This window comes from Mangifera indica, chromosome 9 (assembly GCF_011075055.1).
Source record: "Mangifera indica cultivar Alphonso chromosome 9, CATAS_Mindica_2.1, whole genome shotgun sequence".
Lineage (NCBI taxonomy): Eukaryota > Viridiplantae > Streptophyta > Magnoliopsida > Sapindales > Anacardiaceae > Mangifera > Mangifera indica.
Genome location: NC_058145.1, coordinates 9,894,754 through 9,920,797, shown reverse-complemented (window position 1 = coordinate 9,920,797; position 26,044 = coordinate 9,894,754). Strand labels below are relative to the sequence as shown.

The 26,044-nt window shown below is 33.3% G+C and overlaps 4 protein-coding genes and 1 pseudogene across 9 annotated transcripts; 1 reads left to right on the top strand and 4 right to left on the bottom strand.

The window, feature by feature from the left end:
• Window positions 1–2,197: 2,197 nt before the first annotated feature.
• Window positions 2,198–7,149, bottom strand: LOC123226233 (DNA (cytosine-5)-methyltransferase CMT3-like). The gene is made up of 19 exons (XM_044650766.1): window positions 7,092–7,149; window positions 6,704–6,807; window positions 6,424–6,543; window positions 6,243–6,342; window positions 5,863–6,044; window positions 5,645–5,710; window positions 5,291–5,560; window positions 4,971–5,029; window positions 4,800–4,865; window positions 4,368–4,698; window positions 4,221–4,289; window positions 4,051–4,137; window positions 3,891–3,978; window positions 3,412–3,500; window positions 3,201–3,305; window positions 3,078–3,121; window positions 2,928–2,997; window positions 2,732–2,835; window positions 2,198–2,453 (listed from the first exon to the last, which is right to left on the bottom strand). The coding sequence occupies exons 1-19, from the start codon at window positions 7,147–7,149 to the stop codon at window positions 2,282–2,284; spliced, it is 2,184 nt and encodes a 727-aa protein (XP_044506701.1). The 3' UTR covers window positions 2,198–2,281.
• Window positions 7,150–7,839: 690 nt separating this feature from the next.
• Window positions 7,840–9,290, bottom strand: LOC123224738 (DNA (cytosine-5)-methyltransferase CMT3-like). The gene is made up of 3 exons (XM_044648437.1): window positions 8,780–9,290; window positions 8,153–8,190; window positions 7,840–8,000 (listed from the first exon to the last, which is right to left on the bottom strand). The coding sequence occupies exons 1-3, from the start codon at window positions 9,098–9,100 to the stop codon at window positions 7,874–7,876; spliced, it is 486 nt and encodes a 161-aa protein (XP_044504372.1). The 5' UTR covers window positions 9,101–9,290; the 3' UTR covers window positions 7,840–7,873.
• Window positions 9,291–13,532: 4,242 nt separating this feature from the next.
• On the top strand, window positions 13,533–15,966 carry LOC123225191 (protein PHOTOSYSTEM I ASSEMBLY 2, chloroplastic). Its single transcript, XM_044649092.1, has 6 exons — window positions 13,533–13,680; window positions 14,098–14,201; window positions 14,299–14,458; window positions 14,984–15,076; window positions 15,443–15,573; window positions 15,681–15,966. Exons 1-5 carry the CDS (start codon window positions 13,602–13,604, stop codon window positions 15,571–15,573), a joined length of 567 nt encoding a protein of 188 aa, XP_044505027.1. The 5' UTR covers window positions 13,533–13,601; the 3' UTR covers window positions 15,681–15,966.
• Window positions 15,967–16,284: 318 nt separating this feature from the next.
• Window positions 16,285–18,017, bottom strand: LOC123226232 (annotated as a pseudogene).
• Window positions 18,018–21,804: 3,787 nt separating this feature from the next.
• On the bottom strand, window positions 21,805–25,818 carry LOC123224999 (E3 ubiquitin-protein ligase SINAT2-like). 6 transcript variants are annotated; one of them, XM_044648820.1, is made up of 5 exons: window positions 25,695–25,764; window positions 25,527–25,600; window positions 24,192–24,352; window positions 23,305–23,691; window positions 21,805–22,494 (listed from the first exon to the last, which is right to left on the bottom strand). In XM_044648820.1, exons 3-5 carry the CDS (start codon window positions 24,342–24,344, stop codon window positions 22,174–22,176), a joined length of 861 nt encoding a protein of 286 aa, XP_044504755.1. In that variant the 5' UTR covers window positions 24,345–24,352; window positions 25,527–25,600; window positions 25,695–25,764; the 3' UTR covers window positions 21,805–22,173. The 6 variants fall into 6 exon arrangements, with proteins under 6 accessions (XP_044504755.1, XP_044504756.1, XP_044504752.1 ...); XM_044648821.1 differs by lacking the exon at window positions 25,527–25,600 and having other exon boundaries at window positions 25,695–25,818; XM_044648817.1 differs by having other exon boundaries at window positions 24,192–25,600; window positions 25,695–25,771.
• Window positions 25,819–26,044: the final 226 nt, after the last annotated feature.

Sequence of the window (26,044 nt, the reverse complement as noted above, 5' to 3'; positions counted from 1 at the left end):
AAATCTTTTAAAACATCCTTTTCATTTGACTTGATTAGAAGAAGAACAAACCCCTCGGTACGGTTCTTCTGTAACATTAATAGCACAAATCCTCTCTCCTGAAGCCAATCAATACTAGTTAAACAGCAATCAAGCTTAGAGCAATATCCATCCTTGTCACTTTTCTTCTGCTTTCTCCTTTGCTCAAGCAAATGACATTCTGCTTGAAACCAAACTTTCTACTACCTTCTCTGCAAAAGCCAAGCAATAATATTTCTCTTTAACTAACCATCCAACCATCTTATTTTTATCTTGTTAGTTAAACAACAAAACAAGCTCATAGCATTATCCTTCCTTTTAACACACTTGCTCTACTATCTTCTTTGCTTAAGTCGGTAGAATTCTGCTTGAAATCAAACTCTTTATTTCCTGTTCGAACCTAATTTGCGTCTACATAAGCCTTAATTTGTAGAAAATGGCAAGGTTTAAACTATAAACCATGATTTAAGAACCCTTTTAAAGGTCTTTCATTGCAAAAGTGCAGGTGCCTTAAGAAATTGACTTAATTTGTTATCAACAAAGGAAAGATATGGTCTGGTCATGATGAGGTATTGATGTACTCCAATTGTACTTCTATAAAGTGTTGGATCTTCTAGCACATGACTATCCTTTGTGTACAACTTGGTACCAACTGTTATAGGTGTTGCACAAGACTTTGCATCTTGCGTAAGTGTCTTCACAGGTAAATCAGATGCATAATTAGATTGAGACAAGTGTAAACTTGAACCATTTCTGTTTGCTTTAAACCCCAGATAATAATTCAGCTTTCCCAAATCCTTAAGAGCAAATTGACAATTCAACTCATTTACCAAACACTGAACAGATTGTGAACTTGTTTCAGTTAACAAAATATCACCCACATATATTAACACAAAAATCTAAACTTCCTCTGTACTTACAAAGAATAAATTAGAGTCTGTCACAGATTTCTTGAATACTTCAGTCACAATGATGCTTTTAAGCGTCTCATACAAGGCTTTTGTAAACTTACACACATAACTAGGATGCTCAAAATCTATAAACCCTTGAGGTTGAGTCATAAACACATCTTCCTTTCAATCATAGTTCAAAAATGCATTGTTCATATCTGTTTGTTGAATTGGCCAATTCTAGAAACAATTAGAGGGATGATACTCTAATAGTCATACATTTTACAACTGGATTGAAAGTCTCTAAATATTCAATTCTAGGTATTTGCTAAAACTTAGCCACAAGCCTAACTTTCAACTTTTGCAAGGTTCTATCAGCATGTAACTTTGTATTGAAAATCCACTTGTGACCTACCTGCATGTTATCAACTAGGGGTACTAAGGCCCATGTATGATTCCTCGTTAGAGCATTATAGTCCTCTGTCATTGCCTAAAACCTGAGAAGATCAGCCAATGTTGCATTGACAGTTTGAGACTCATTGGGAATAGATATAGAAGAAAAGGTAGAAAAAAAATTGGAGCAAGAAGATAACTAGTTTTGGATCTTATTATCATGATGTAAGAATTATGATAAGTTCAACATTCTGAGTAGATTCAGCATCACAATTATCTTTGGTACTAGGTTTATAGGTAGGTACAAGGAGTACACCATGCTTTCCAAATCTCAAAAGTACTTAGGGATTTATCAGATAAAGTAAAATAAGATACAAGAAGAACAACTTGTAGATTAATAATAAAAAAAGAATTAGAGGACTTCAAAGAAAGAGGAGTTATAGTGAAATGATGCAAAAAAATCCTAACTAATATGAGAAGCTAATGTATTCAAATCTAACATAGAATGAACAACTGGGGATTCAAACATATCTACTTCTTCTAGAATGCTAGAACTAGTTTCTTGGTTGAATGTATATTTGATCAGTAGGACTTAAGCACTTATAAGCATTAAGTACTACAAATACACACTTTTGAGTTTGTTGGTTTGTTTTTGGCACATAAAGAGCACCAGACTCAACACTAGCACTATATGATATCATATTTGCATTTCCCTCTATTTCATGCTGTTCACCACTAAATACAAATTTATTCACTTTATAGGCAGATTTAAAATAAGAATGTAATGATCTTGAAGTAACTCAAACAAGCAAAAAGAAAGTTCTCAAAGTAAAAAAATGAGCATTTGTGAACAATATGAATATCATGTGAAAAATTATTATACAAAAAGATGATAGTGAGACAAAGAATAAAATATAATATATTGTAAAATTACAATTATGAATTGTACTATAATAATCCACATGTTTTGAGTACAACAATCAAGTATCATCTTTAGATGATGCACAAGCAAGTCTTTCTAAGATGTTTGGGAATTTTTCAGGTAGTGTAAATAAAGGTTCATGTGTTGTTGATCCTCGAATTGCTAAACCTAATCCATACCCTAACGCTCGAGCCACTGGCACTGCCACTGCATTTCCAACTTGAATATATCTAATATGATACCAGAAAAACAGAATCAAAATCTATGTTGATAAATTCAGCAGTGAGATAAGCTCTTCTACTCTGCTTCATGGTTTGTCTTGGCTATATGGATCATCAGGAAAGTTTGAGCTTCAAGAAATAGTTAATGGTCTTATTGATATCTAAATATGCAAGCCCCCAAGAAATTCTTACATAGTCCTAACTCATAGCTCTGAAACGGAATTTTATATAACTTGCTGAATATCTACTACTAATTAACAAAGAATTTCATCATTACATAATTGTACCTTTCTTTTATAGGTCCACAAAGCTGGTAGTAATCAGGAAAACCTTGCAATCGTGCATTTTCACGAATTGTAAGAACATGATCTTGTTCTGGGTGTAAAATGGCCTGTAAAAGAAATAATAATTTGCTCAGAAACAGAAATGTATTTGTCTAAGCAAATATGAAAACGCTTAAACAGAAGCAATGAGATACATTACCTGATTGTGCGGCTCTGCTCTGGTAACTACTGTTGGCACCGTCTCATCCCACCAAAGACGGGCAAAAGGTCTAAATTAAGTTCAGAAAGGATGTCAGAATCTGCTATATGATTAAACTGAAACATTATATGTAAAACTGGAAATCACTACTTTGAAGACGTTCCATCCTTGAAAGTCATGGCATAATCTGGGACCTATTAGCATAGAACATAAATATGATTCAAAAAGCAAGATAAAACAAACGACTCTAAGAAAATAAGAAACGAATATTACCAAAGGCTTTCCAGAATCCAAATAAATCCTCTCTATGTTAGGATCCCATTCAACTTTATTATCTGGGCGAACTTGAACTCCTGGTAAATCTCTAAAATTTGCTCCCTAGTTAATAAAAAATGAAAGTTTAGCAAACACAAAAATCCTAGGACTTCAATCTATTATCAACAATATTTTGATTTGACTTGTAACCCGAAATGTATGCACATACACGATGATAATCATCCGTGTTCAACTCAAGCAGACGATGATCAAAGAGCAACTGTTTACTCTGTTTTAACTCCGATGAACCGATCATTTCTGCAAGATGGCCAAAAAGTTAGAATATATCTAATTTCCCTGCCAAAGTAAATGTAAAAAACTACACTAACTAGAAGATTTGCATAACAGAATAATCATGTTTCTGTTTACTTGAAAAAGGAAACAAATACTGAAAGTATCTATGGTGGCTGCGGTATGTGAAAATTCTATATAGAAATGTATAAATAGCAATGACTAGAATTGCTGCATTGTGTGATATGCATAAAAGCACCAAAAACAATCATTGAGTAACTTTAAAAGGCAGCTATAGGATAAATAATCAATGGTAGGATCTCAAGCAACATCAATATGATTTCCAGAAGTATGCGAGGACTATACAATTTGAACAGACCCATGATTTGCTAAATTGATTAAACAACTAAAGCCTACCATCTTTGCTTAATCTTATGAACCTTTGAAACTCTGTCTCAGGATCTTTGTCGTATGGCATCTCGTCACGAGATTCATAATTTCCAACCTAGTGTGAAATAATTGATGTAAATAAGTTAACTAAATTAATTAATAAAACAGCAAGATTTTCAAAACTTACCGCTGGAAGGTCAGAAATTGCATCCTTCAACAAAAGTTTCTTCTCTAGACCCACTGAATGACCCTCATCATATGCTACCGTGTTTCTCTGCATCCACCAAACATGGTTAAGTAATATTCCTGCAATAAATTACCCGAAAAAGAAAAAAGGAAAGAAAGAACATCTAATACCTCAAACTCAGCGGGAATGACTCCTCTTATGACGACATCGTGGGTTGGGAGTGCATACTGAGGTAAAAGCTGCCAAAAAAGTAAATGTCTAGTTAAATAAAATCCATCGCACAACAACAATGCACAGTACAATACCCATAAACTAACCTCTGTTGGTTGAGCTCCCCACAAGAAAACTCGCATCCGAAATTGAGGAAGCCCGTATGTTCCAGCTGCCATCATTCCTAAACGGGCTTGGTAATTCATTTGAATGAGCCGGCCCAAGGCATGTCGTCCAAGATATCCTTTAGCAAACTTTACTAGATCGACAACATTTTCCATCAAAACAAATCTTGGCTTTAGATTATCCACAATGTCCATAAACACCATTAATTGCATTTTTTTTTCATCAGCCAGAGGATTGTTCTTATCCCTAAAACGGTTAAAGCCACTAACACCTTGGCATGGAGGCCCTCCACAAATCACGTCCACGTCGCCTTAAGTAATCAAAAGATTCAAACAAATTAAGAACTATTATAAACAAGCTAACAGGTTTGAGCTTAAAAAGATACGACCAGTAAAAATTTAAAGCAGCTTACCGGCAACGGTAAAACCTTTGATTTGTACCCCTGAGAGACAAATTCTTTTATCTTCTCTCTACAATTACTGTCAAGAAAAATATAAATTGTAGACACTTGTTTTTTGGCTAAAGTATAAAGCATGTTTGCACAATAAATTTTCTACAGGGACAACAAAATATGGCCCGCATACCTCAACCCATGAATTGGTTCCCAAGAATCTTCATTGGGTCCATAATTTTTCCAGCGAACCTTCAGACAAAAAAAAGAAAATAGAATACAAGAGTTTAGACTAACAAAAGTAAAAGAGGAAAACCTATCTGCATTGTGGTTGTTAATGATGATATGATGTGAAGAATTATGCAGACTTTGTTGCATGGTTCTTCGGTTGAGGAGTCAGTCCACAATAATAAAATCAAGCATCATGCACAAAAACGAGCAGCAGCTTAAATCTGATATAAATTAAAAACTTCAAATGCATATAACCTAGTTCTAATACTACAGTTCATATACCTTTAAGTATAATCCACGTTCGCCCTTCTGCTTTGGATCACCATAACAAATGGATAGAATCTTCTCAACTTCAAAAACTTCAGGATCATCTTCCTCATCAGCCTCACTACTGCCATCATCTTCTTCGTCTTCTTCACCTCCGTCATCCACCGTACCAAAATAATCTAATTGTTGCTGTGGTTCTTTACTTTCGACCAAGGAAAAACTAATGCATAGTTTTTCCCACTCTTTTAGCAGTGCAAGGAAATCTTCTGCGGCTTCATTCCTCACCTATCCATAAAGTGTTCACAAAAGCGTTCTTCAAAGATGCATGCTACATAAAAGAAATAAAAATAAAAACGACATTCATTTTACCTCTGTCTCCGGATGGTTCAACTTGAGACTTTTACAGGCCTGTTCATTTAGGTCAACAGCCCATCTCTATAGAAGAGAAATAAAAAAGGGAGAGTCTCTCAATCAAAAGAAACCAATTGAAACTTGAGCAAACATGCACAATTATTGTTTGTTGTGTTTGATTATGCAAAGGAAAAGCTTGTTATGTTGAAATTTCGCGAAGTTAAAGATGAACATACTGTAACAAGATTTAAACCAGACATATTTGCACCTAGGCACAGACCAGTTGACATAGCACCACAGCCAGAATATAAACCCAATAATGTAACCTCTGCCTTCTTACGTTCTGTAGTATCACATCCATTGGCATCAACTTCACTAGAAATCGTGGATGAAGTCTCACTGCCAGATTTCCTGTTTTCTGCAAGTGAAGGAATACAATGGTAGTTAGATTCTGATATAGATTCATCAATGTTTGCTCAACACACACAAAATAAATTATAAAAATGTGTTAAGTTAATAAATTTGGAGAAGGAAGTGCATTTAAGTCCAAGTATCAAGCTTTATTTAAGTCTCAAACCATGCCCAATACATAACCACGATTAAAAATAAAAACAACCTGGTGGCAAGTTACAAAACGTGGAGTAAGGCAATAAATACAACATGTCGCAATAATAATCACAAGTCGGGATTGACAACTTTTTTGCCTCTAAGTCAACCTGAAAAGTAAATTGTAACAATTAACAAGATATTAAATCAAGCAAAAATAAAACATTGCAACAAGTAAACTGCAAACATACATTTAGAGGAACACGAGCAATAACTAGTTTTTTCACAAGATACTCCAGCGGATTGTCATTCTGAATCTCTGAGAAAAAAACACGTTTTTTCTCAATAAGATAAGCATTGCTTTGTATGACCTGGAATGACAGAAAAAGTACATCATTCCTGTGTTTTTTCTCTTCTTTTTTTGGTTTTTTCATTTTGCTAGTAAACAATGGGTGTTCTTATTTAGAGAAAAGAAGTGCAAATAGAAAACAGGCAACATTTTAATACCTATGTTCTCCTAATATGTCTTACCGTGTCACTAGCTCTGTAATACCACTGAGCAGTAAAATATAGTGCCCCATCAACTGCCTTGAACATTTTGACAATTTTACAGATAAAATCTTCTTCCCCATCTCCTGCTTACACATAACGAAAACAATAAGATGAAAATAACATCTAAAACCTCATGTTTCAGTATGAAAAAATCCAGTAACAGAATGAGGTATAATTTATCATACACCTGTTTAGCTAGTATCACAATATAAATACCAACTAGGTGTAAATATAAATGCTAAATCTTGCAAGTCCTTATGCTTGTATAATTAAAGAGTTTTTAAATAAAGAAAATGCATTTTGGAATCTGAAAATCAATTGTGATTCAGTTTTAAAATGAACATCATGCTGGTCAACCATAAAAAACTGTATTCAGAGCATTTAGTCACAGCAGAAATGTTGTCTCTAGGAAGGTTGAATGTCATGACCTATGCCATAGTGCAGGCACTAAGTTTGAATACACCATACTTTATATCCCACATAACTGGAAAACATGTTTGGAGGAGAAGCTTAAAAAAGAATAAAAAGTTCTGTAAAGATTGCTGCCCACGGAAAATAATTTTTCATTTGACAAGTACTACTGATAACTCGATCAATTTAAAATCACATCAAAGAAGTTTCAAAATTGCAATTACCAGTCACATAATCTTAATTGTGTTGAATCAATTATGTTACACTTATAAAATATCACAACTTTATGTCTGAAACAATGTAAGATTGAATTCAAAATCACATAAATGATGTAAAGATGGGATAATAACTGTAAATTTTTCAAATCAAAATCAACAATACTTAGCTTCCTTTTAAGGATAGAATTACAATTTTGTACACCCATTCATCAAATATTAATTGTCCATGACATATCCAAGTAAATGGAGGTAATACAACCTTAGTCTCATAAATTGGCCGGAAAGCAAGCATGGAAAATCAACTTAAAGGAAATATAAATATTATACAAAAGAATCAAATACCTTCAGTAAGCAAGAACAAAAGAAATACGAAGAAACCCTAAAAACCAAATTTTTTACGCATATATAAAGCACATAGATCAAGTTTACACAAGAGGGATTTGCTTCTCAATCAACATTTTCAAGTCATATTCCGAAAATCAATGTACCCCAACCTCGTCCTGGGAAAATGCATATAAAATTATACATGGATAAATGAACTCACTTTTACATGAGCATCATCATAAAGATTATAGAAAACGCATCCATCAACCTCTGCTTGCGTGTAATGACATCTTGCTTGAATAAATTCTTCAGAATCATCATCCCTACGGCCCGGCAAACATATGCAGCATCAAACAGAGAGATGAAACAAAAAGTTCTTTGATTTAAAAAAAAAAAAAATTACAAAAGGAGAACCAGCAGATTGAAATTTGGAGTAAGAGAGAATGATCACATAACATAAAGTTCAAATACTTACTCCTTTGAATTCTTTGAAACAGATTTTTGCTTTCCCTTCTGAAAACACCAAAGTTAAACATAAATTCTTCCGAGTGAAAACACAATTAGGGAAATGAAAACGACTGAATGTATAGATTGTAAATCATCTTCACTTTCTTTTACTACTCTCAACAATTGATAAATCTTTCAAGACTTCTTTTATTAGCTATTCACGTTCACCTACTAATTCATATTTTTTTAGCACAAAAGATACCAAAAAGTACCGAATTTAAATTATATGTTATCAAAAGCAATTAGTGAATAGCATTCCTAAGAACCAAAAAAAGAAGGATACAAAAACAACATTGCAATCACGATTACTCAACTCACACTGGTAAAAAGAACTTATTCAAACTCATGCCCATTTTGGTTTTTAAGCTTGGAAATTTTAATTAAACCTTCTTAACCCCGAAATTACTGTAAAAATGCTCACTGAGCATATCAACGTTCTTATAAAAACAATAATCCAACTCCATGTACTACACTCCAAGACACATGAATACATCTAATTTTATATTAAAGCAGCTTCTTCTCTACTTAAAACATCAAATTCATATATCTTCAACACAAATAAAATCGAAAATTATAACTTCCATGTCAAGTTTACCTTTTCTTCGTAGCGCTTCGGCCACCGTTGCCTGGCCTCTTTATCCGGAACCGGATCTCCAATAAAACGAGCTTCAGGCTCCTCTTCATCGTCACTTCTCTTTTCTCCCCGAACCGTTAATTTCTTTCCAGAACCGGCCGCATTTTTCAAACTCGCCCGGTGTTTCTTAACATCAACAACCGAGTCCGAACTTTGGGAACTCGCGTCGACATCTCCGTCGTCAATGTGAGTTTCTATCTCCGGCTCTGGTTCCTGCACCGACAGCTTCGGCTTCTTGGCAGACGCGGCCGCGGAGGGCGTGGACTTTCGCTTTCTAGGCATGGCAGCGTTAGGAGGATTAAACAACGTCGTCAGGAGGATTGAACGGCAGCGTTTTGTCTAGAAAAAAAAAAAGAGAGCGCGAGAGGGGAGTATGAGAAAGCGCTGGAATTTGCAATAGGATTGAGAAAGATGAAAACGTTCGAACGTTGGCGAAATTGGGCGGGAAAGGGGAGAAGGAACCTTTTCATTAAATTGATTTTAAATTGCGTCTAATGTCCGCTTTCTTTTTTTTTTATAATTTTCTAGTTTATAGTGTGATATTATTATTAGGCTAACTAATTAAAATTGTTTTTTTAGGGGTTTCCGTGTTTTTTTGATAATTCACTCTTTAGGGTAAGAGTATACATAATTTGATTCAAATTATTTATGGTTTTATTTATAAAATGGTTTGATTTTATACTGAATTTTTTAAAATTTGTTAAGTCTGGTACCTAAGAGGCCTCTTTATTAGAGATCCTAAGCTTAGGCCATCCAAGCTATACTTAGGTTCTTATATTTTTAAGAGTTTATATGATATTATCATACAAATATAACTAAGATAACAAAATAATACTCATTTTACCATATTTCTAATTTAATGTAAATGTTAGTCACCCCTTCCCATCTTAAAAAACAATTTCATCTAAAATTCACTTAAATCATGAATTTTGTTAATAAATTCATCTTTATCCTAATAAAAAAATATTTAATTATGTTGTTTCTTATAATTGAGTCCACATTTTTAATATTTTAAAGAGTAGGCATAGTTTGTTCTCATTATGGATAACTCCAATTTTAATCCCCTTCTTTAATCAATTTTTCATTATTATTTTGAATTTAAGTTAGTAATATAATATTAAGTTTGGTTTATTAAGGTTTGCTTGAAATTTTATTATTGTTTAACTAACCAAACACTGATATTAAGATTGATATAAGATAAACACTATTTTTATGTCTTAGTTTTGATAAGATATTAGTAGATGAAATGATTCGAATGCACAATAACTGTACTATTAAAATGTTAATATCAATCTTCCGTTGATTTTTTATAGTTTGGGTAACCATAATGTCTTACTAAAAAACATTAATAGTTTGTGAATAAATAGCTAAGTAATTATAAATTTATTCAGTATCGACATAATAGAAAACTTATAAGTCATACACAATAGAAAGTTGATACCATGATTAAAAGATTATTGACTTATTACATACAAACGAATCAAACTCAAATATTATAATTTTGGGCTCTATTAATGAGTAACATTGATCCAACATAGCATAATAACACTTAATAAACATTGCAAAATTTAAAACTTGTACTAAAAATGATTAAAATACCCTTTATTAACATGCATCAACGAAAACATCAAAAGATGTACTTGACTACATAAATCCAAATATAAATAGCATAAATTGTGTAATCATAAAAACATAATCAGTCTATCATCAATTGACAACATGTACATAAAATATCAATAACTAAATTGACAAAAATGTCTTCATACAACCTTCTCATGTTGACTTATCACGTTGCAGTCACCAACTTTACCTATTACCTAACTGTGATGATGTTGAATTCTTACTTAACTTAGTCATTAGGAAACACTTTTGGTCCTAAAACTTTGATGACTTTTTTTTTTTTATAATTGAGGAACTCGACCCAACTTGTTAGACTAGTAAACCTTGAGATATAGTGATTAAACTCACAACTACATCACCAAGTTCGTTAAGGATTCACTTTGCATGGTAGTTATTTGATTTCAAGCTAATCGATCCAAATTTCTTTCACAAAAGTGTCTCCTTTTACTCATGTTATTTGAACCTTGACTTTTTACAAAGGGGTCTTTCACTTTCACCACTCAAATTAGCCCTTGAGGTCAAACTTTGATGACATCCTCTCAATCATCTAGGATGTACTTTTGGATCATAAACTATGATGATACTATATATGCAATGTATGTAAAATTGTTGGTGAAATTATGACAAAAATTTGTTCACTATGTCAATCAATTTGGGTTGAGACAAAGATTAGTCACTTTAGTCATGTGAGTTGCATAACTGCGTAGTCCTTCTTCCTTACACAAATTATCGGATTGTTATTTCATAATTATCCTCTACTGCTGGCATGTATATAAAGAATCTCATAGATGCTCTCTCGTAACAACCGTCAAGAAAACATATATAAAGATAACTATCATGAGAAAACATGTTTTCATGGGTATTCTATAATTGAAACTATGAAACATGTCTCATACATGAGTTATGGGTATCCTAAGTCTTCATGTGTCTTACAAGATTAGGTCTCACATATGTATTGCAGATCACTAGTTACCCATGTGTCATACATGATCAATTCTAAAATGGCTACACCCTAATATAGGAAAATATGCATAAACTGGTCTCAAGAATATGCTCTCATGAGTACTATGTGCATGCACTCAAGCCACTAGAACATATAATTTAGACTCGTATCTTGTTTTCACCCTTAATTCATATAACTTTCATGCCCTCATGCATGTGCCCACTATTTTGACATGATTTAGCACTACTAAGTACCTTACATGTCCCTGAATATTGTTAGGACATCACTATAAACAAATGAACACATATTACGAACATCCATTCAACTTTATTTTGATGCACCATAGTGTATATCCCCATTGCAAAAGTCTTACCCCTCAGGGTAAAGTGTTACTAAATCTCAACTTTATTCATGTCTTTATTATATTAACAGTTTTTAGTGTTTTTATGTATTCAGTTGGATATGTTCATTGTATTTTGGTTACGCACATTTTATGATTTCATGGATTTTATATTATTGATTTATGAATGATCATGGTATTATAATTACTATGATATGACAACTTTTTGCGCACTTCAATGATATTTATCATGCTTTTGTGTATGTTTTAATTTTGTTGTGTGGTTGAAATTATTGTATGCTAAAAAGTTTTAAGTTAACACATTTATTTGGTTCTACACTTCCTTTGAGAGTATGTATCTAGAAAAGAATGTTGCAACTTTAGATATATTAACTTATGACTTTATTGTTGTATAATGGCGATTGAAAATAAAAGAAAGAAGTTATTGCCTCTTGTTGACAAGTTTGTTGGATAATGACTTGTGTCTGAGCCTTAGCCTCAAGACTAACCTTTTGATTCATGACATCTGACCACCAAGTTGTGTCATAACTAATTAGAGACACTTTGCCAACTAGCTCATTGAAAACCATTTCAATGACATTTTGGGAAACAAAAACATATTAGATTCAAGTTTTCCCAAGCGATTGAAACAACAATAAATTGATGGTCCCTTACAAAACCCCCTCAACTCCATTGACCCTTATATTTAACTAATACATTAATATCCAACATTTGGATTGATCATACAATAGTAATATGATTTATTTATGAATGAATATATATATATATATATATATTTTCCCATAAGGGATAACCTGAGTGACAAAAAAGAGAAATTTATGTTTAAAAGAATATAAGTTTCAGTCTCTTTTAGTGACATATCAAAATTAAACTTTTGACTTACTTAATTCAATGGTTGTAAGGTTGGTTACTGGACTTGAAGTTTGTTTTGTTCGATATGTTAGGTTTAACCCCAAAATTTTAAATAATTTTGGGTACATCATATTTGTAGATTTTAAAGGGGTACATGTTACAATTTAAAATTGTAAAATCATGTCAAATCTTATTGTATATAAATTTTTATATACCCATATTTTTTAAAATCTAACATTTATCCCCTTAAAACCTACATAAGCCTTGTCTTGCTTTAATATCTTACAACTAGCCCTTTGAATAACATAACTTATAAAATTCTTAAGATTTCATGTTATTAGAATATAAAAAGTGCTAAGCTTTACAAAATTCATAAACCCCTTAAATTGATAATATCACATTAATCCCCTAAAAGATAAACCCCACTAGCTTTAAATTCTTACAATTAATCTCTCGGTTTGAAGTTTAGTGTTAGCTTTTATACTTCATAGATACACCCCTGAAATCGCTAGTGAAAATTTCCTAAACCATCTAAAGTTTAAAATTTTGAACTTATTTCTAAATTGAAGTTTAGTGTCCCAACATAAAATTTAGCTAAAATGCTAAACTTCTAAAAAACCTTTAGCTTGTATATTTTGCGTGTACACCCTTGAGAACACTAGTGACATGATTCTTGACCCTTTATAGTTTACAATATTGAACTTACTTCCTATCAAAGTTTAGTGCTTTAGTCTGAAGTTTAATGTATATAATAAACTTTTGGAAAATGGCTAAAATTCGTTAAAATCTTGCAATTCTTCCTATTTTCTTACACCATAATCTAATGTAATTTAGCAAATTTCATGCATAATAAAAAATTTAAAATACAATAACTATATATTTATTAAAGAACAGTGATGAATGATGACGTGTCCATATTAAACCCACGTAATAAATAGGATTAGACTCTGCCTGTCATAAAGATTTGTTTCAGAGAAACAAACAAAAAGCTCAAAAGAGAAGAAGATATGGCTGCTTCTTCTTCTCTATGTCTCTTAACTCTTCCACAACGCTTCGCAGTCACCTCTAAACTCTCTTCACATCCCCGTAAGTGTTTTCTCTTCAGCCTCTTCACAGCTTCTGTAGCGAGATCATTAATTTTATATATTACTTATCTTCCTTTCTTTCTTTACTTCATTTACTTAATATGAACTGGGCTGAGTCCAATTCTCAATTTAATTCATTTTAATACTTGTATTGAGTCTCATATTTATACTTGTAAGAAAAGGGTTTGTGTTGTTTTGCTCTAAAAATGGTTTCTTTCTCTTCGTTTCCATTTCAGTTCAATTATTTTTCTCTTGAATTTTTTGGAGATGACTGTCACATTCTGATTTTGAAAGAGTTAAAATGGCTGATTTATTTTATCTAATAATAAGTGTAAGAAATAATAGAGCACTTTGATGATAGAAATTATGAAAAAGAATGATTTCTGACCATGATGTTTATTGTTGTAATAAATCGCAGCTAAGTCAAAATCATTATTTGGGGTTCATGTGAAGTGTAGCGTGGAAAACGTGAGTTGTAATTCTGAAATTTCTGAGGGCTTGGAAAAGAAGACTAATTCTAAGGTTAAATATTTATTCATTCTAGCTATTTTGTTATCTGTTCTGATGTTCTAAGGCATGCATTATTTGATCATTAAGGGTTGCATTTGCATCACCACAGGAAGTGTCAACGTCTCGCCGTCGGTGTCTTACATGTTTATGTTCAAGTATAGCTTTGATTAATGTTAACGGCATATCAGTTTCTGCACTGAAGGCAGTGGCATTGGATGGAAAAGAAAGATCCGTATGCAGAAATTGTGGGGGTAGTGGTGCTGTTCTTTGTGAGTATTCATGTCTACTTCCTATTGTAATCTCCCTGTCTTATTTAGGTATTGCCAATCTACAACTTTTGGAAAAAAAATTCCCTGTTGGACTCGAAAAGGCATTTGAAGGAACTCTTACTATTGAAGTTGCTAGCTATTTATAGTTCTTGTTCAGACTAAGCATTCTGTGAAGTGATTGGAGACATTTCTAGGAAGCTTCATGTGAGTTTAGATAACCACAAATGTACAGAAAATATGGAACATATAGTTTTGATACTGATACTGCAGACACCTAGGAATACGTTTCGGATTAGTAAACTCTCCTATTCTTTCAGTCCATTAAGTGTGATTTAGTTGTCTGTAATCTTTAATAGTATAAACCTAATTTAGGTTCATTCACCTGTTCAAATTCTGTGGTCTTTTAGTCAATGAGGAAGTGAAGAATGGAATTTTTCTAGGATAGAGTTGCTGTGATACAAATGTTTAGCACTTTTGATTTTGCTCTTCTGGTCTTTATAAGATTTTAATTTGCTTGTTATTTAGGTGATATGTGTGGTGGTACAGGAAAATGGAAAGCTCTCAACAGAAAACGCGCAAAAGATGTTTATGAGTTTACAGAATGTCCAAATTGTTACGGTAAAATTCATCTCATCTATCAGCTATATTACTCTCTAAAATTCAAATATTGAAGTTCGCATTATTAAGTGGGAGTGCAAAATCACTCTGGCCACAGTCTTGCATTTGCACTATCAATGCTTGAAGAACATTTCCATCTTATTAAAAACATAATGCCTTACAATTTCCAATGTTTTTTCCATTGTTCACATTGTTGCACGATAGAGTATATTTTCTTGAGTCTTAAATTGTTTTAGTTATTGTTACTGTATATTTTTATGATTTACAAAACTCTCCAGAGTTTTGTTCTGCATCTGTTATTATCTTTTCCAAATATACAGACATTCACATTTTTTGATCAATCATTGGTATCTATTTTGTGTGCAGGTCGTGGAAAACTTGTGTGTCCAGTTTGCTTAGGAACTGGTTTACCAAATAACAAAGGTCTTCTTAGGAGGCCTGAGGCACGAAAATTGCTTGACAAGATGTATAATGGTCGATTACTGCCAAATTCTTAAGTATGTCCGTTTCATTTTGCACAACTCTCTACTGATCATGTCTTTTGGCTGTGAAATGTGTTATTGGGCTTATCTTATTTGAAAATGTGATTTCTGCAATTTGGCAGGTATCAGATGTTCTACTCTACTGATTATTATTCAACAAGATGAACAAATCCTGGAGTTACTGTATGAATGTTTCTCTCAGTACAATGCATACATGTGGCTTTTTGTCTGTAAAATAGCCCAGTAAGTGGCCTAAGTTTTAAATTTTTACAGGATTTTTCTTTTTTCATTCTTTCAATTTTCATTTGTCTTGAGCATATATGATTTCAACATGCCAATACTCCTTGTAGTATACTATTACATGAAAGCAGATTACCCCTCTTAATGGCAGTTCTAGTAGAACCTAAACTCTCTTTTTTTCGGTAAATGGTATCTATTCTTGAAGCCGGTAACTTCAGAGCCTAAAGCATGATTCAAATTGCAGTAAGGTGCCAAATTTCAACTTTGTGCAAACAATGTACCATGAACACTTCTGCATGGTAAAGCCCTTTCAAAATGAATTAGTTATAATTTAATGATCAGATTAATGTAATCATTGAACAAGCAGTCAAACCTTCTATTTCATTTGCTTCAGATAAAAAGAATGAGATTTCCCTATAACATTACATATAAGCTAAAAACCTTGATGTACATCAAATATTCTGCACATCGTCTGCTGTCTGTAAACCTTATTCATACACCAGGAGTGTATATGTTATAGAAGTATTGCTATACTCAGTCTCATCCTCCAACAACGAAATTTGATTCATTTTACACTGAAATTACAACCATTGACGGTTGAGAAGAAACATCTGTCAAAGTAAAATCAAGACAAACTGTTGCTGGGAAGCCTGCTGTGAACTTTGTGCTCCGGCTTGTGCTCACAATAGTAGTCAAGATGAACAAATGCTCTTTCAACTTCTGGGAATTTCTCAATCTTGTTCGGCAGGGTCTCGCCAATGGTGTGTGCTTCCCTTAAAGGCAATTCTTCTGGGAGCTCAATGTTAACCTTTTCCAAGAGAATGACACAGATTACATTAAACACTTGCACATAACATAATCAATAAACCGAAGGAACCCAATATATAAATGAACTGCATAATTAACCAGAAACCAGGAAAAAAATGTTACCAACTTCTACAAAATAAAGTGCACCAAATGTGTAAGCACGAATTGTATTGATATGCTTGACTTTAGGGTGCCTAAAGACGAGATAAGCCAATTTCTACAAGATTTCAGGAGAGGCCGATTCTCCTACAAGTGAAACTGCATTCATTCGGCTCATTCAGAATAGTTTTGGATAATACAACTGCATACTAGGAGGCATAGTTTAATGTGATAACAGAAGGCTAGTCGATTTCATGAAGTAGGAAAGCTTCATAAGCTCATTAAACTTCAGATACCAGTAATACAAGTTAGTGTTAGAATGACTGAATTAGAGAAACTATTCAATGGATGTTCGGAAAATGAATCTGAAGAAACTGGAAAACTCAACTCACCAAAGCCTCAATCCCAACTTAGCTGGGTTCAGCTGCAAAAATCTTTTTCCTCCGTTCTAGACAATCCGGGCCTTAATTTCTACGTTTGACGAGTCATTTTTCCAATATTTGATCAACAGAGTCTTTAGCATATCATTAAATTGATTTCCCTGTTTTATCTTCCTAGTTTTCTGAAACACTATACTGTGCCAAATCATCCATTACCAAGCCACTTGAACACTCTAATTTCTGTCACATGCATTAAATGGGATATCATTCTAGTTTTGTATCCTTAACCTTACAACAGTTCCGATATACGCAATATTCCATCCTTCATTTCATAAACATCCTTTTCAATCCAACAGTTCTATGCAAAGTTTTACATAAAAAATGAAATGGCTATGCAATTATCAGTTATACATAAGCGTGAGCAAAGGATTTGATGAAATTGTGAGAGATAAACCTTTTTTTGATGATTTTGTTGGGGTAAGATAAGCTGCACAATTCTTACAAAAGTACAATTTTTTCCCCTCATTTTTAACTTACAAGGATTGATGACCAGTAAGACGGTTGAAGAAGGTACCTGCATTTTCCCTGACGGTTTCAGACCAATTTGATATTGTGTAAACAGCTAAGAGAATGGCGCCAACAGGGTCAATCCACCAGTAGAATGTATCACCAAGAATAGCTGCAATCAATCCGAGTACATTTGTTACCACATCAAAATAGTGATCCTCGCCGTTTGTTTCCTGAGCTTTTGCAGTACAGCCTCAGGACTAGCTTTGCCACAGTAGCACCAATCATTATCGAGAAAACCATTCCAATTGCAGAAGTGAAACAAAGTCTGCCACCAGCCATAAGATCGAGTAACAAATCCAGTCTGGATGCAGCAATGGCAATGGATCCACTCTCAATAGTAGCATAGATCTGCATTTCATTCATACTGTTATTTCAATACATCAAATCTGTACACTGAATTATACGAAACAACATAACATTCAGATTCTGTGTTTAGGGGTTTCAACATTTTCATTGCTTTTCTTCTTGAATATTATGTGATTACCATTAGGGAGCAAGGACACTTGAAAATTCATGTACACCTAAATAGTTATCAGAGAATAGTTGAAAATTCAAAGTCTCCTGCAAAAGCAGTAGTGTTGTTTATAACTTAAAATAATTACTCTTCTATTTCCTTCTACAAAGCAATACAAATCTAACCAAAATAATTTGAGATCTTGATTGCTCTGCCATGTTGGTCTTCCTCATGATATTCCAAGATTAAGAAATCGGATTCCACCAAATAATCGACTTCCTCAAAGGATTTCAAGGTCACAAATTGTCATTGATAGTATTCCTTCTCTCCTGTAAAACACAACTTGTTAGTTGAAAGAGTATTAAGGTATCTCTCTAAACACTATCCACTTCAAAGTTGTTTCCTATTTCAAATTGAAACAATCTGAGTTATATATATATATATATATATATATATATATATATATATATATATATATATATATATATATATATATATTTTATGCTATGTTATTGCAATAGTTCGATAATCTTATCAAGTTGTTTCTAACAATTAAATTACAAGCGAAAAACACTGCATACTATTCAACAGTCTAATCCCATGTTTATTGTTGGTACATGCATTGAATGTATTAACGCAAAACATACAAATAGAAAAAAAAAATTTAGGTACATACATGAGTTCGGGTGTTTTGTAAGTTATACATGTTGATATTTGTGATATATTCCCTACGATATCTTGCAATGGCTAATAGTAGATGACTATTCTTGTTATGTGTACCTATACATGATACATGAGAAGTTAAAATCATTTGATGTGTTTAAAGTCTATAAAACTAAAGTTGAAAATGAACTTACTAAGAAAGTTAAAACTATCAAAATCTAATTGTGACAGTGAATGCTATGGTAAATATGATGAATTGAGTGAACAATATCTAAGGCCTTTAATGAGATATTTAGGAGAATGTGGCATTGTTCCTTTATGCACCATGCTGGGGACTCCTAGCTGAAAAGGTGTAGCTAAGAGACAAAATCAAACCATAAAAGATATGATGAGAAATATGATAAGTCATTTTTCTTTGCCATAATCACTTCAGGGAGAAGTCTTAATGATTGTTGTTTATATCCTTAATAAAGTACCAAGTAAATCAGTGGCTAATACCTTATAAGAGTTATGAACAAGCCTAGTCTTAGGTATTTTTATATTTGTGTTGTCCAACAGAGACTTATCCATGTAAGTGTAATGAAAGAAAATTGAACTTAAAAGAATTCATTTTTATTTTGTTGGATATTCAAAAAGATCAAGATACTTAAAATTTTATGACCTATCAAATAAATTATTCCTTGAGATAGTGAATGCCAAATTTATTGAGGATATTGAAAATGATGGGAGCATTTCACTTTAAGAATTTTGTCTTTGAGGAGGAATATGTTAACATTCCTATAGTTGCTATTGATAATGATGAGATATTTACATCTATCATTGCACAAGGAGTTAATGTAGATAATTATGGTATACTTGAGTATCCTTTTGCTCATGAAGAGGAACATGCTCTCAATCATGTGAAAAAACCAAAGCAACCTCAATAAAAAGTTTCATTGTGTAGATCCACTAGGGAGAGGAGATCAACAATCCACACAACTATGTTGTTTGGCTATCTCTTTGGTTTCAACAAAAATTTGTTTTAGAATCATTATGACACTAGTTGCTATTATGATTTGAAACTTCATTAGATACATGTAAAAACTGTGTTTCTTAATGGTAACATTGAAGAAACCAAATAAATGGTGCAACCAGATAATTTTGAATCCAATGGTTCAAAACATATGGTATACAAACTAAAGAAATTCATTTATGGTTTAAAACAAGCATTCTATTAACATTCTACAAAATTTGATCAAGTGATTTTCTCTTTTGGTTTCAAAGAAAACATTGTTGATCAATGTGTTTATAACAAGATCAAAGTGAGCATATGTTTATTCTCTTGGTATTATATGTTGATATTTTATTAAAAAGTAATGATATGACCTTGTTGCAATAAACCAAGAGATTTCTTTCAAAAAAATTTAAAAACGAGAGACCTTATGAATGTCTTTTGTGTTAAAATTATATATTTATTATGATCGCTCATGTGGTATACTTGGTTTATCTTAAAAGACATTCATTGGTTAAAAACTTGATAGATTTAGTTTGAAAAATTGTTCACCAAGAGATTAAACCATTGCTAAAGGTGTTAAATTGAGCTTGCTTCAATGCCCAAGAAATGAAATTGAGAAGAAAGAAATGGAAAACATCCTTTATGCATTAAGTAAGGAGTCTCATATATGTTAAAGTTTGTACAAGTCTAGATAGTGCATATATAATTAGAATGTTTGTTAGATATTTAAGTAACCCAGAAATGGATCATTGAAAGCCCGCCAAATGGGCTATGCAAAATCTGCATAATTCAAAAGATTACATGCTCATTTATCGAAGATTTGATTACAAAAATTAGTTACCTGCTTATATGAGCCGTTCAAGGTGCTGGAGAAAATTAGCGAAGTCGCGTGCAGGCTCGAACTGTCACCATCCATTCGTATCCACCTATTCTTCAATGTCTTTCTAATGAAGAAACAGGTTGGAGAAAGCATTCATGTCTCCTCTATGTTGCCCAAAACTAAACAGGTTTCGTAGAAGCAAGCAAGCAAAAAAGGATAGTTTTAGGAAAGGAGGGCAGTTGTTATACCCTCGCTTGGTTTTAAGTTTTAAGTTCAACAACTATCTTAGGGAAGAAACAAGAGATGCAAGGAGAGCAAGATATGCCATATGCAAGAAGAAAGAAAGATTGTAATTAACGTTGGTTTGATGAGTTGGCATATTATACAAAAGGCGAAATGATAAAATAAAAATGCATGTTGTTGGTTATTGGAAATTCTTAAATCTTCTCATAAATTCTCCCCTCTTATTCTTCCTTTCTTCTTCTCTAAGGTTCCTCTTCAATGAATAATCCACATAAGAGGAGGAGGAGGAGGAGGAGGAGGAGGAGAAGGAGAAAGAGGTGGCTTTTGAGAAGGGAGAAGTGAAGGAGAAGGGTGAAAGTAAAAAGAATTTAAAATTTGAGGCCTTTAAGGAGTTCTGAAGATGGGGTTTTGCAGGAGTTTTGATGGAGAGAGAGTTTTTACTCTTATGAGCATCTTCATTTGCAATGTAACGCAAGGTTTAGGGCTTAAAACCTTTACAAGTCCTAAAACGGCACAGTTTGATTAGAAAAAACAAATGTGAAACCTTTTGTATAATACGAAATTGTAAAAGTATAACTGATTGAAATTTCAAGATTTTGTATTGTTAATATTCAAGGTAAATAATATTTTTTGGTCTCAATGATATCTCAAGTTTTTCAATAGATATATCAACTGATGTGTCATATATTATGTAACAATATCATGGAAATTATAATATGATGTAATTCTCCTCTTTGAGATTAAAGCAACGAGATTTGAGTGTACATAATAAAACCTGAATATCTGCAGTTTTCGATATCATCAAACTGGAGAGAATTTGCATGAGAATGATCTGGGACAGGTCACATATAAAAATTGAATTGTGCTTTATTTGACCGGGAAAGCGTCGCTAACCTGAGGTGGGTTTTGCTTCAATGTATACCCGGAGCTCAGATTTTCTGTCGGTAAAGGTTGAGGGAGACTCCCAGCAAATAGGTTAATCATGCAAAAAGTGACCTTAAATTGGCAATCAACATAAATATCTACAGATTTACAGAGTACACTGGATATATCTGATGCAAATTTCCACTACATCATCTATGTCAAATAGAGATGGCAACAAGGGGGGATGGGGAGGGGATCTCAATCCCTGTTTCTGTCCCCGTTATGGGGATGATAATGATTCTCTGTGTCTTTTCTGTGAAGAAAAATCCCCTTTCTATCCCCGATTGCGGAGATTTTTTTCATCTCTGTTCTCATCCCTTTTCTCGTTTCTATCGAAGAATCCTCTCCCCGTTAGGGTTGGGACGCCCAAAGTTAGGCTGAAATTGTCATCTCTAATGTCAAAGTTTCTATTTTATCTCTCTCACTGTTCTTTCCATATACGGCCAGCTACTTTCAGTTTGAGTTCCTGTCTATCACCACCGGAAAAGAACAGTGCCAAGTTCCTCTGAATGATTAGGCCATCTTGACTATCTCGAACCTTCTTATGGCTATCACGGATGCTCCTAGGAATCCCTTGCCATGTCAGTTTTCTGCCATTTCTACCAACTTCCAGACTGTAACTAAATTGCCTAGCCTCTTCTTCGTCACCCATGAATCGCAAGAAGGCCATGTAAACAGGTGCCATTCCTAGATGAAAAGCCTCAAAGTGCAGGCAAAACTGTTGGCCAAAACAATTGAAAACCTGCACAGGATAGAAGAATGAAGCTTTTTTAAGAAGATTGGAGCTGACAAATGAATGGAATTTGAGAGAATTCTCCCATCTCATGACCGTCTGCTAACTGCTATACAGCGAGCATTGGCTAAAAGGAGAGAAGATGAAGAAAATGTAAAATGTGGCAGTATATCCTGGACTTTTGTTCTTTCTTAATATGTTTCCCCCTAAAATAACCGGTCTTGCGTTTCTATATCCAGTTATCATTTTGTTCATCTTCTCAGCAAACAAAAGAATTACTGATGGAGAATCATACAAATTGTATTGCATATTATATACACATTTAACTTGGAGTTGACTAAACCATCCAATTAAAAGACGAGCACCAATTTGGTGAACTACCACAAAGTCGTATGTTTAATTAGAAAGATTAAGTCACTTTTTAAATTGACAGATAAAGCTTTTCTATATGGAGAATTGCATGTATAAGCAACCCGCATTTAATATTCACATGGAAAACCAACAGGGCATCATATTACAGCAAGATTCAGGCAAAGATGTCAATGTGCCATTTATGACTTGAATTTGCAAAAATATCTCAAATGATTCTAAAATTTGAAGAATTGTTTGATTCCAAGAATATAGCATTATTACAAAACAAATAAATACATGATTCTAAATATATGATACAAAAGCTATTCCAAAAGAAATTTTTTAAAATGAATAATATTCAGATTACTAGTTTACCTATGCTAAGTATATTACTTTGTGTATAAATCAGATTTCAATTAAAAAAGACCATAGAGATATGTGCAGTGAAAAGAGAGAGAGCAATCTTACAGTCAACATCCATGTAGCATTTTCAACTTCTTGGGCATTGGCTTTGACATATCTGTGGTTGAAAGTACTTCCATCATGCAAGTCAACTTTGTGATGATTCTTGAGATGCCTGACCAGGAGTGGGATATCACCAGCGACGGAGCATTCAGCCCCAGCATAGGGGCAATTGAACGGACGATATTTACAGTTCTTTTCATGTTTGAGTTTGCTGTAATATGGAAATATATCCAGACAACCAAAAATTTGGTACCTGCAGGAGAGATCCAGTGACTCGGCTACTTTCTCCAGAGCCAAGCACCTTATATTTCCAAATTCATGGCAACAAGTTGGGCAAGATTTACGTACTCTAACCTTGCAATTTGAGCATACAGTGTGGCCGTTTGGACACTAGAAAGGAAAACGAGAGAACTTCGTCAATAAAAGAAGATTAAAATATAAAATTTTGTTTACAATCACCGTGTCTGAAACTGGGGAAAGCCAGGAAATGGCACTTCTATGTTTACCAAAACAAAAACAGGGTACAATCCTTTCTGAAAGTGCTTAAAATTGCAGCAGCAATGAATTTGTTTATAGCTAAATAGCTAAGCATGGTATAATATGACCAAACATTTCTACAAAAATTTCAAGAAAATAGTGTCGCCAACTCAAGAAATTTCTACATTACTGAAAATGATTTCTTAAATAATTAACAAATTTAAATTGTTCCACTTTACATGACTTTTCCCTTCTTTGTGAGATAATTATATATTGCTAAGATCCACCATGCCCAATGATGCCAACTATGGGAGTCTGATTATTATCTATTTTGACAAAAAAGGAAGTCAAAGCCTGAACACAATGTCAGATACCTTTCTTCCACTAGAGTTTTGATATGCAAAAGAGCATACCTGGTAAATTGGAGGGTACATTAAATTCATGCAAACAGGACACTCAAGTAGCTCGTGCACTTCATTGTTTGCCGTTGGTGCCAGATTTCCACCAAAGCTAGTTGTAGCTTTTCTACAAGAGGAACCCCTCAACTCAACACTGGAAGTTGCCATATCATAAACTGCATATGAAATGTGAGACTCAGTCACTTCCTTGCAGAATCCTCCTCCGGGAGCCATACTTTACCCCTTGAGGCCGATGCTAGTATGCATCTGTTTGTCTCCCAGCCAACGTCTAATTTATAATCTTTACCCCACTCGAATCACTCTCTAAAAATCATATATGTTTGCCCAGCAATACACATTATAGTAAATATAGAAAAGAATTATTTTGAAAAGCTCGAAACAATGGGAAAATCTGATTTAGTAGTTACTTTCTATTTATTATATTTATGATGAGTAGCCACTTGCTCTGTCAAGAAAGGCAGAAGATTTTTGAAAAAAAGGCAAGCAAAACAAAACCACAAAGAAATCCCTTCTGGGGAGATAAGTGAAGAGGTAATTAAAGAATTCAGAGAAAGTTTGAAATAGCTGATAAATGAATGGCATGCCATGAAGAGGGACAGTGCTTTTGCACGCTCCACGAAACGTGACAACTTGTATATGGTTTCATAAACAAGTACTGTCACTATTCACAATGGCTCCCCCATTTATTACCAGATGAGAAACAATTACCAGAGCTGGAATTTAAACAAAATTCAATTCCTAAAAGAAGCAAGCATAGGTAGATAAAAGCATATTCACTCAGCAAAATGCAAACTCCATTCATTACAATAATATAAGATACACAAGCACCATAGCTGCAAGCTAAACAATTGAGTTCTTAAAACAACTAAGAGATAGGTGCACAAATTTATCACTCTTTGGCTACAGATTTTTTATTTCAAACAACCACAACAACCTGAAGTAAATAGCATTAAACATCAAAACACCATATGTTATTTTCGAAACTCATAACATGAAAGCATGAAATTTAACATATACAGTCAATCTAAAAGCATCCTGAGATTAGATTGCATTCCATCAGGTATTAAATTTCCCACAGAAGCTCTTCCGAAAAATAAAAATTCATTGAACTCAATGAAAATACTGACTTCATCTAACAACACCACACCACAAACTCACCAAAATGAAGAGAAAAAAGGAAAAGGCGTACCTAAATGAGAGTTTAACCTCATAAACCAGTATCCCAAAAAGCAGCAATAGCCAGAAGAGAATTTTCAACAAGAAAAGAATCAAAGCAGAGTAAAACTCACACTCACAGTTAAAAAAATAAAAAGGAAACTTGATGCTTACCCACCAACGGTAACACAAGAAAAAGGTACACAGATGAAAAAGAGAGAACCCAAAAGCCTCAATCGCTTATATTACTGTAATGCATCAAACTAAGCTACTTTAGGCTCCCAATAATTGAACTTTTTAGGACCTAATAACACAACACAAAAGAATAAAATTTTAACGTACCAACGTAGAGGAGTGCCGTTGAAAGGTGGCCTCCGCATATTCCTTGTCTTGGTTCGTTGATTGATAGATTGGGGGGCCGAATTTGGATAAAAAAGACGTTGGCAATAGGAAATGTAATAATCTTACAAGAGTCAAAGATTTGGTCCCCCTCTGGGTGTCCATTTTTATATTTGTTTATGTTTTTATTAATATGTGAGCGTGTTTTATGTTTGAAAATTATTTTATGAATTATAAAAATAAAAGAATTTTTTAGAATGAGGACGTTTTCTTTTTAGTATGTTGTAATACAATTATTTAAAAATTAACTGAGGCCCCAAACTTTGAGGTACCGGTATTTTTCACCCTTTAAG